Source organism: Clupea harengus, chromosome 3, assembly GCF_900700415.2.
Source record: "Clupea harengus chromosome 3, Ch_v2.0.2, whole genome shotgun sequence".
NCBI lineage: Eukaryota > Metazoa > Chordata > Actinopteri > Clupeiformes > Clupeidae > Clupea > Clupea harengus.
Window position 1 is genome coordinate 17,248,493 of NC_045154.1, and position 12,500 is coordinate 17,260,992.

General features: G+C 49.0%; 1 protein-coding gene across 2 annotated transcripts in view; it reads right to left on the bottom strand.

Moving 5' to 3' along the window:
• iqch (IQ motif containing H) overlaps positions 1-12,500 on the bottom strand; it is a 44,160-nt gene that overhangs the window by 12,891 nt on the left and 18,769 nt on the right. For both annotated transcript variants that reach the window (XM_031564801.1, XM_031564800.1), the window contains 2 exons: positions 4,703-4,823; positions 2,211-2,497 (listed from right to left, as the gene is read on the bottom strand). In XM_031564801.1, the coding sequence (XP_031420661.1) occupies positions 2,211-2,497; positions 4,703-4,823 (408 nt within the window). The remainder of the gene's footprint in view (positions 1-2,210; positions 2,498-4,702; positions 4,824-12,500) is intronic.

Sequence of the window (12,500 nt, forward strand, 5' to 3'; positions counted from 1 at the left end):
AGAATTAAAAGCACACACCACATGTGTGAGTCGGAGTCGGAGCATGCCTCCTCTTCTGCCCCCTCTTTTGCTTCCTCTTCTGCCTCCTCTGCCCTTCCGCCCCTCATACATCTCTCTGACTGAGGGGGGGGATCTGAATTTAAGGATGTGTCACGGGGGGTCAGTAAATCAGAGCACAGCAGAGGGGTCAGGAGGTTAAACAGACACTATTCTTCCACTGTAATCGCTCTCTAATTACTCTCACTGCAGACAGCCTCTCACGCTTAAAACACCCCACTACTCTCACACACACAAAAAATAAACACACACACACACACACACACACACACACACACACACACACACACACACACACAGACACACAAAACATACACACACACACAGACACACACACACACACACACACACACACACACACTGAAAATACATACACTCTATCGCACACAAACACACACACACGCAAACTGAAAGTACATAGACTCAGTCGCACACACACACACACACACGCACATAAAAAGACATAGACCCAGCCACACACAGACAAAGCGCCTGAGAGACATAAGGCAAACAGCAGTCCCCCCACTCAGCCAGGCGTGAAGCGAATATCACTTAGCCACCTACTGTTAGGCCTGCCTCTGCCTGCAAGCTGATACTGTACCAGATATCTACATCCCCACCCCCCCCCCCACCCCCTCCCACACCCCCCCAGCAGCTCCTCTGATACACCACGCTCACTGGCCAAACATCAGAGCACATACACACACACACACACACACACACGCACACTTACGTGCACACACATGCATACACACAAACTAACACACACACACTCAGAAACACACACACACACACACACACACACACACACAAACATGCATGCACACACAGGAAAAGGAAAAGGAAAATGGACTCAGATGAAATTCTCATCTTGAGGGGAAAATAAACAGCTGTGGTGGAGAGCAAATCAATTTAGGAGAAATGAAATGATGAATAGAAAGAAGAGCAGACGAATGAAAGGGAGCGAGAGACAAGGAGCCATTTGGGAGAGAATCCCAGGTGACACATTAAGACAAAGCCTGGGCCCACCAGTGTGTGTGTGTGAGTGGGTGTGTGTGTGTGTGTGTGTGTGTGTGTGCGTGTGTGTGTGTGTGTGTGTGTGTGTGTGTGTGTGTGCGTGTGTGTGTGTGTGTGTGTGTGTGTGTGTGTGTGTGTGTGTGTGTGTGTGTGCGTGCGTCTGTGATCACTCCAGGCTGACCCGTGTCCTGACAGACACAAAGCTGCACCACACCACTGCAGTGCTATCAGGGGTCAGAGGTCACAGCCTTAAAGGCGGGAATTAGTTTATTGACACAATAAGACCTGACAGTTTATTAGATGGCCTTTGTGTGTGTGTGTGAGTGTGTGATTGTGTGTGTGTGTGTGTGTGTGTGTGTGTGCTTCAGCGCTCTCCTGGGGGCCCTCTTAGACTCATCTATCTGCCCAATCACCTCCCTCAGCAGCAGATTGAGTGGTCTCTCACACACCACCAGCATTAAAGCACCGGCCCCAGCACACACACACACACTCACACTCACACACACACACACACACACACACACACACACACACACACACACACACACACACACCTCACCTCTAACCCCAGGCCCTCGTGCTGCCCTCACACAGCCCTGTACTCCTGTGGGGAGCCGTCTCTGTCTGACCTCTAAATAAGAGTTAGCGCCGGCTCAGCCAGGCCGCTCAGATGGGTTTGGTGCTGCGGCCCAAACGTGGTTAGACGTGTGATTTATGTGTGTGGTCAGTCGCTGGTTGGGTTTGGTGTTTAGGTGACTAGAGGGACGGAGAGGGGGGAAAGGGTCAGAAAGGAAAACAAACCAAAACGCCAAACTCTGTTTCCCTCTTTGCCCCTTCTCTCCCTCTGTATCACAACAAATCAAATAAGAACACATAGCGTACAGCATTTAACACTATCCTCATAGAGAACATATAGCGCACAGCACTTAACACTATCTACATAGAGAACATATAGCGCACAGCACTTAACACTATCTACATAGAGAACATGACACTCACATGTCACGTGTTATTGCAAAAGGGGTAAAGACAAAAAAGAAAGAAATGCCTCCCTCTCTCTCTCCTTCCTTCCCTCTCTTTCCCTCCATTTCTCTGTCTTCACATATCTCTCGCTTACTATACCCCCGACCTCTGACCTGCTGCTCCATGGTGCTGGGGTGAAGGAAGGTGACCAGGTCGAGGGCGAGGTATCCCAGGATGCCCCTGTCCAGGCAGGCGCGGCCCACGCGGTCGCAGAGCCGGTGGAGGGCCTCGGGGCAGATGGAGGTCTGCGGCACGGACGAGCCGAGCACCTCCAGACCGCTGGGCCCGTGGAACTGGTCCCCGCAGCACAGCACGCGCACCTCACCGGCCGGCTCCACCAGCAGGTCCACCGTCAGGCACGTCACACTCTCAGAGGGGGGGTAGGCCTCCACCACACCACCTGGAGGGGGGGGGGGGGGGGGGGGGGGCAGAGAGAGAGAGAGGGAGAGAGAGGGAGAGAGAGAGGGAGGGAGAGGGAGAGAGAGAGAGATAGGGAGAGAGAGTGAGAGAGAGAATGAAAGAAGGTGTGGGAGATGAGAGCAAGCAGAGAGAGGGAAGGATTGAGAATGTTTAAATATTATTTTTCATTACTATTAGCATTCGTGTAAAAGAAGGAACATCCAAAAGTAATTAGGATTAGAAACGCAGGATGAGACCGTGGCACATAGAGTAGAGCTGGACAGGTCAGATCATGCAGTTCTACTCTGGAGGCAGTTACTCTGGAAACATTCACTCTGGAAACAGTTACTCTGGAGACAATTACTCTGGAGACAGTTACTCTGGAAACAGTTACTCTGGAGACAGTTACTCTGGAAACAGTTACTCTGGAGACAGTTACTCTGGAGACTTACTCTGGAAACAGTTACTCTGGAGACAGTTACTCTGGAGACAGTTACTCTGGAAACATTCACTCTGGAAACATTCACTATGGAGACAGTTACTCTGGAGACAGTCCCTCCTAAGCTGAGACATCACCTCTGCATGTGTTCCGTTTCTGGTGTCTGAGAGAGCGTTATTTAGCAGTGTGTGACGTGGTGTCTGAGAGAGCGTTATTTAGCAGTGTGTGACGTGGTGTCTGAGAGAGCGTTATTTAGCAGTGTGTGACGTGGTGTCTGAGAGAGCGTTATTTAGCAGTATGCACCGGGTGGAATGGAATCTTTATCCAATCAGTCGATGTGTTCAGTCCCCAGAAACACGTGCAGGGGAGAGTTTAATCAATCTACCATGCGGAGGTCTAGAGGGCACACTGGTCATTTAATGACATGGCTGTCACACGATGCTGGATGAGACAGACACATTCCTGCCAACCCAGCTGGTGTAGACTAGTGATGCAAGATTTCATTAAAAACTAGAACCGTCTTAAATCTACCCTGAGCGAGAGGAAGCACCTAGGAGCATCATGGCCGTGAGCTAGAGACCCAGATGCACAGATGATGCTGATGCAAGTTCAGGCATGATAATAGAGACCAGATGCACAGATGATGCTGATGCAGGTTCAGGCATGATAATAGAGACCAGCTGCACAGATGATGCTGATGCAGGTTCAGGCATGATAATAGAGACCAGATGCACAGATGATGCTGATGCAGGTTCAGGCATGATAATAGAGACCAGCTGCACAGATGATGCTGATGCAGGTTCAGGCATGATAATAGAGACCAGATGCACAGATGATGCTGATGCAAGTTCAGGCATGATAATAGAGACCAGATGCACAGATGATGCTGATGCAAGTTCAGGCATGATAATAGAGACCAGATGCACAGATGATGATGATGCTGATGCTGATGCAGGGTTCAGGCATGATAATAGAGACCCAGATGCACAGATGATGATGATGCAGGTTCAGGCATGATAATAGAGACCAGATGCACAGATGATGCTGATGCAAGTTCAGGCATGATAATAGAGACCAGATGCACAGATGATGATGACGCTGATGCTGATGCAGGGTTCAGGCATGATAATAGAGACCCAGATGCACAGATGATGATGATGCAGGTTCAGGCATGATAATAGAGACCAGATGATGCTGATGCTGATGCAGGTGCAGGGTTCAGGCATGATAATAGAGACCAGATGATGCTGATGCTGATGCAGGTTCAGGCATGATAATAGAGACCAGATGATGCTGATGCTGATGCAGGTGCAGGTGCAGGGTTCAGGCATGATAATAGAGACCAGATGATGCTGATGCTGATGCAGGTTCAGGCATGATAATAGAGATCAGATGCACAGATGATGCTGATACTGATGCAAGGTTCAGGCATGATAATAGAGATCAGATGCACAGATGATGCTGATGCTGATGCAAGGTTCAGGCATGATAATAGAGATCAGATGCACAGATGATGCTGATGCTGATGCAAGGTTCAGGCATGATAATAGAGACCAGATGCACAGATGATGATGATGCTGATGCAAGGTTCAGGCATGATAATAGAGACCAGATGATGCTGATGCTGATGCAGGTTCAGGCATGATAATAGAGATCAGATGCACAGATGATGCTGATGCAGGTTCAGGCATGATGATAGAGACCAGATGCACAGATGATGCTGATGCTGATGCAAGGTTCAGGCATGATGCCATGAGAGACTCTCACCGTATCGGAGGAAGTGGGCCAGGAACTGCTCCCAGGTGGAGTAGATGGTCCTGTTGGATGGGCGCGCATGCTGAGCCAAAAGCTGAGGGACCTCCTCCAAGAACCTAACAAGAACTTCCTCCTGCACACACACACACACACACACACCCACACTAGACATTAGTGTGAGATAATTAATAAATGAGGCAATGTGTTCATGTACATAGATGAACGATTGGGTGAATTAATTTGTTCTGTGTGTGTCAGTATGAAATGGATGAACTAAACGTGTCTCACTCTGTGTGCATGTGTGTGTGTGTGTGTTAGTATGTGTCAGTGTGTGTGTGTGTGTGTGCGTGTGTGTGTGTGTGTGTGTTAGTATGTGTCAGTGTGTGTGTGTGTGTGTTAGTATGTGTCAGTGTGTGTGATTGACAGTCCGTTATCCCTACATCACTGTGGTCTAATGGGTTTAACCCGCAGCTATGGATATCACACCTGCCTTCGATACCAGTCCAGTGTGACCCCCCCCCCTCTGATGAGCAGGAACGCATGCGGATCAATCAACCGATCAATCAGAACCCAGCAGAGATCAATGCCTCCCTTGTTTCTGTAACTAGGAAACGCCATAATGGCTTGGGCACTTAATTAGACTGTTAATTGCTGAGTTTGACTTTGGGTGAGTGTTACTCTGAACCTGTTGATAATTGAAGAAGAGGCTGCTGCTCTCTCTTTGAGCACAGATGAGCGAGACTCACACACACACACACACACACGCACACACACACATACTCTGTTTGTTTATGTTTAATTAGCCTGACTGGAATAAATAGAGAGTGGCCACCTTAAGCTGTCTGACTCTTAACTGCTTTCAACTGTTTATGAAAAGGATTATCTGCTCCTTATCTTAGCTCGTCTGGGAGTGAAGGTACACATGGCGACACATGACGAAAGATACACATGACGAAAGATACACATGACGATACATGACGAAAGATACACATGACAACCCATGACGAAAGATACACACGACGAAAGATACACATGACGACACATGATGAAAGATACACAAGATGAAAGATACACATGATGAAAGATAAACAAGATGAAAGATACACATGACGAAAGATACACAAGACGAAAGATACACATGACGAAAGATACTCATGACGAAAGATACACAAGATGAAAGATACACATGACGAAAGATACACATGACGACACATGACGAAAGATACACATGACGAAAGATACACATGACGAAAGATACACATGACGACACATGACGAAAGATACACATGACGAAAGATACACATGACGATACATGACGAAAGATACACATGACGAAAGATACACATGACGACACATGACGAAAGATACACATGACGAAAAATATTGGGAGACTGGTATGGAATATTCTCTTACTTCTTAACTGAAAAAAGAAATCCAGACATTGGTCTGAGTATGAGAGAGAAAAAAATTATACGGTTGACTTAATTCCATTTGAGTGTCAAAACTGTGAGATGAGAAAAACGTCAACAGATTCATTTAAAGACAAAACAAAACCAAACACAATATCAACACAGACAAAGAAGACCATATTCGTCTTTTTTTCCCCCTTTTTTTTTGTCGTTTCCTTCTCAGTGGTTCTCACATTCAGAGAGGAGCGAGGAGCGAGGAGTAGAGGAGAGGAGAGGAGAGGAGGAGAGGAGGAGAGGAGAGGAGACTCGGGAGAGACAGATTAGGGCTGTTTGCTATTCCAGTCATGAAACGGCCATCATCATATTCAAGCACTGTAAGACGCGGGGTCAATCGCTGCACAGTGATTCCGCCCCGACACAAGCCATGAAGCACACAATGGCGCGGCAAAAAGTGTAAAGCAAACGGCCCCGTCGTTCCCCTCGGACGAGCAGCGCCGCGCCCAGAGTTTGCCAACGCACGTCAGGAGCAACAGCGGGGGGGGAGGGCAGAGGATGGAGGGAGGAGAGGGAGAAAGAGAGGAGGAGTAAAAGAAGAGAGAGAGAGAGATAGAGAGAGAGAGAGAGGAGATGAGGAAGTCTTGTGTGGTGTTTTATTTGGACTTAGGCGTGTGAGCAGCTGCTCGGTGAGGGGCCGGGAGTGAGAGGGAGGCGTGCTTGGCTTCCACATAAAGATGAGCTATCTGACGATAAATAACACAACGACGCATGCTTCTGCTCTTTGCCTGCCACTGAACACACTCTATTAAGGGATGCAACAAAAAACACACACATATCCAGACACTTTCAGACACAGTGTGCGGAACACACTGACACACAGAGTAGAGCACACACTGACACACACACACACACACAGAGAAGAGCACACACTGACACACACAGAGTAGAGCACACACTGACACACACACACACAGAGAGTAGAGCACACACTGACACACACACAGAGTAGGGCACACACTGTCACACAGAACGTAGGGCTTTGGTGTTGGGTGAGTCTCTGAGGCGATTCATAAAGGATAAAACCACCAGTAGCATCATTACATTTACATTTAGCATCAGGCATGGCTGTGTATGTTTGTGGAGGGATAGATACCATACCACCCCACACCATACCATACCACACCACGCCACATCACACCACACCACCACATGCCATACCACACCACACCACACCACACCACACCACACCACATCACGCCATACCACACCACACCATACCACACCACTACTACGCCATACCACCCCACATCACACCATACCACAACACCACAACACCATACCACACCACACCATACCAGATGATACCACCACACACAATACCAAACCACACCACACCACACCACACCACCACACACAATACCATACCACACCACACCACACCACAACACACCACACCACACCCCACCACACCACACCACACCACACCACACAATACCAAACCATACCACACCAAACCACACCACACCACACCACAACACCAAAACGCCATACCACACCCCACCACACCATACCACCACACACAATACCAAACCATACCACACCACACCACAACACACCACACCACACCCCACCACACCACACCACACCACAACACCACACCATACCACCCCACACCATACCATACCACACCACACCACATCACAACACCACAACGCCATACCACACCACACCATACCACACCACTCAGCATCCCGGGGATGTGGAGATGTGTTAAGCCGAAGACTCCCAGAAGAGGAAAATGCTCTAATGACTGGATGACTGGAGGGGTGTGTGTGTGTGTGTGTGTGTGTGTGTGTGTGTGTGTGTGTGTGTGGGGGCACGTGTTTCACAAGTGCATTTTTAAATAATAATAAACATTCCCACTCCTTTCCCCAAAGACATCTGTGCATCTGTTGATGCTTTCATATGTATAGCCAAATGGCCTGTGTATTGTCCCCATTGAATGCGTGTGTGTGTGTGTCTATGTCTATGTACGTGTGTGTGTGTGTGTGTGAGTGCTTGTGAGCGTGTGTGTGTGTGTGTGTGTGATTGTTTACCGTGTGATGTTTGCATATAGCTCCATCCCCTCTCTAAATGGTCTGGGACCCCCCGTGTCTTTAACCTCTGCTCTGGAGCGCCGAGTCAAAGGCTCCGCGCGGGCCAGCAGAGACCCGGAGCTGCACCCCTCCATCTTCCCCAGCGTGACCTCCCCCCACCCCCCCAGGCCCCCTCTCCAGCCTGCCCCGGGGGCAACGAGCCTGGGCATTATTCTCCACGGCCACCTGGGGCTGCCGCTATTCTCCCTGGCACATTAGCCGGGGCCTCCCGGCACAATCAATAATTAAACCATATGCACACAGCCTGTGGCGTGGGGGAGAGAGGTGCGCTACACACACACACACACACACACACACACACACACACACACACACACACACACACACACACACACACAGCCTGTGGTGTGGTGGAGGGGCCGTCCTCCAGCCCGCTGCAGCCGGGGACCACGACCTGGTGATATTATGGGATGTAAGTGTGTGTGTGGCAAACACACTGCTCCCAGGAGGAGAGCCTCAGATATATGACCATTGACGAGGAGCGAGGAGCGAGGAGCGACGCTGAATCATTACGGCGCGCGGTCCGGATAATTACCGTCAGGAGAGGCATTTGTACAGTTTACGACACAAACACAAACTGTACTTTTTTTATGAGGGCGCAATTCACCAGACTGCCTGCTCTCAGCTGCTGTCGCCATGATTACAGCTCTCTGCACAACACACACTCAAATTGGTGGAAGTGTCTCTGCACAACACACACTCAAATTGGTGCAAGTGTCTCTGCACAACACACACTCAAATTGGTGGAAGTGTCTCTGCACAACACACACTTAAATTGGTGGAAGTGTCTCTGCCTCTAATGTTCCTTTCTTGCTCTGCTCACACACTCCATCTCAACCAGCCGTGGAAGCAGTGAGAGTAATAAGAAAAACACCAATCTTCTGGAAGAGGCTGTGGTTCAGGAAGATGAAGAGCAACAGATCCAACATGTGAAATCTCCTAACAAACACAAGCAAGACCAAAGCCCCCCCCCCCCCCCCCCACACACACACACACACCATCATTTGCATTCAGTGAAATGCAAGCAGTCTTGAAGAAAGCTTGGCAAAAGGAAAGAAAAGGGCTATGAATGAGAAAAAGCTGCAGTAAATGGACGCCATAAAGGAGTCACCTCTGCACCCCTTCCTTCCCTTTGTGTGAGACTCAGCGGAGGCTTTTCATCGGCAGCGCTTGAGAAAGAGACGGGCCCCGTGCAGTCTAGTGCCCATATGGCCCTGGAGCCCCGAGGGGGAGAGAGGCACGCTACACACACACACACACACACACACAGACACACACACACACAGACACACACATTCGCTGCATTCTCGCTGGGACCCCAGGTGGTGAAGAGCCCCCATTTAGACCTTCAGCACCGGCACCGTGATGGAGCCTGACTGGGCCTCAACAAGCGCTCTACCCGGTAATTACCAAACACCAATGGCACACCACTCTGATGCCTTACATGGAGACACACACAACACACACACACACACACAGTTGTACACACACACACACACACACACACACACACACACACACACACAGTTGTACACACACACACACACACACACACACACATTTGTACACATACACACACACACACACACACACACACACACACACACACACACACACACATTTGTACACACACACACACACACACACACACACACACACACACACACACACACACACACAGTTGTACACACACACACACACACAGTTGTACACACACACACACAGTTGTACACAAACACACACACACACATACACACAAACACACACACCATATGACCGTATACTCAGGTGCATCTATACTTTCGTACACACCATACAAAAGACATACGACTGTAGACACCCATATACACACCCATACCCACATTGAATGAACGCCCACAAAGACACCAAGTAAAGACAGACAGACAGATAGACAAATGGACACACACATAATACACACACACACACACACACAGATCCTAAATAAAGACCAAGACCTAAATGAAGGATATGTGAACAAAGCAAAGAAAATGAAATAGTCAAAGGTGAGCGTAGCCCTACACACAACTAGCACACAGCGATTAGCACACAGCGATTAGCACACGGCGACCTCCAGCCCGAGTCAAATGAAGCACTCAAAGGTAAGAGTAGTTGTACGCCACACACATAATGATTACCACATAATTAGTTGACACAAAGCCCAGAGTGCAACAGAGAGACCCAGTCATTAACGAGTGACAAATAATCAAAGGCTACTGTATGAGCCAATGAGAGAAGCCACAGGGGCCCAGAAGCAGGGTGCTTATTACAGCACGTATCCAATCAATGCACCTCTGGCTGGCAGGCAGGCAGGCACACACACACACACACACACACACACACACACACGTCTGCCATTTATACAACCATAGCACCGATTAAAAAACACTTCAAAGTGCCAATAACGTTTTCACTGGGCACCAAATAGCATATTGCCTCGCCACATCACATAGTGTTCCAGCGCCTGGATCAGGTGGGACAGACAGACAGGCAGCGCCCTGCTCTTGAAGACATCAGGAGACTGGTATGAGCCCAGCGTGCAGGGCAGGCATACACACAGCGCCCTGCTCTTGAAGACATCAGGAGACAGACTGGTATGAGCCGAGCGTGCAGGCATACACACAGACACGCAGCTCCCTGCTCTTGAAGACATCAGGAGACTGGTATGAGTCGAGCGTGCAGGCATACACACAGACACGCAGCTCCCTGCTCTTGAAGACATCAGGAGACTGGTATGAGTCGAGCGTGCAGGCATACACACAGATCACCACTCTCTCATAGCCAACATGTCCACGGACGGCTGATGCTCAGAGAAGAGCATTTTAAAAGGGTCAGGTGTGATCAGGTGTGTTAGGTGACAGGTGAAGGTCTGAAGGTACACACACACACACACACACACATCAGGTGTGTTAGGTGACAGGTGAAGGTCTGAAGGTACACACACACACACACACACATCAGGTGTGTTAGGTGACAGGTGAAGGTCTGAGGGTACACACACACACACACACACATCAGGTGTGTTAGGTGACAGGTGAAGGTCTGAAGGTACACACACACACACACACACACATACACATCAGGTGTGTTAGGTGGCAGGTGAAGGTCTGAAGGTACATAACACACACACACACACACACACACACACACACACACACACACACACACACATCAGGTGTGTTAGGTGACAGGTGAAGGTCTGAAGGCACACACACACACACACAAACACACACACACACACACACACACACACACACACACACACACACATCAGGTGTGTTAGGTGACCGGTGAAGGTCTGAAGGTACACACACACACACACACACACACACACACACACACACAAACAAACACACACACACACACACACACACACACACACACACACACACACACACATCAGGTGTGTTAGGTGACAGGTGAAGGTCTCCATCACCCAGCGTGCCATGCCATGGATCTAAACGTGTGTGTGCGTGGGTTTAGCACTGATTCCTCACCTTGGCCTACTCTGATGCCTAGACTAGACTGTGTGTGTGTGTGTGTGTGTGTGTGTGTGTGTGTGTGTGTGTGTGTGTGTGTAGGGTGGGACGGTTGGTTAACCTCTCCGTCATTGGGTGTGTGCTCAATGGGGCATAGGCAGACTGCCTAAAGAGGCCGGGCTGAAGTGAATTAGCGCGTCCTCCCAACACGTTCAGGTCTGACGACCACACAAGCGAGTACTGAGTGGAACAGATGCAGTAGCAGTTTGCACACAGCACTGCAGGAGCCCACATCTCCCTGAACACATTAAGGCATACTGAAGGAGAGCCCTGCTAACTCTACACAATAAGACATATATTTCATTCAACACTGCAGGAGCCTCCATCTCCCTAAAGCATACAGAAGAAGAGCCCTGCTAACTCTACACAATAAGACATATATTTCATTCAACACTACAGGAGCCTCCATCTCCCTGAACACGTTAAGGCATACTGAAGAAGAGCCCTGTTAACTCTACACAATAAGACATATATTATACACGTTAAGGCATACTGAAGAAGAGCACTGTTAACTCTACACAATAAGACATATATTTCATTCAACCCTACAGGAGCTTCCATCTCCCTAAAGCATACAGAAGAAGAGCACTTCTAATTTCATTCAACAATACAGGAGAGAGAGTGTGTGTGTGTGAGAGTGAGTGTGTGAGTGTGTGTGTGTGTGTGTGTGTGTGTGTGTGTGTGTGTGTGT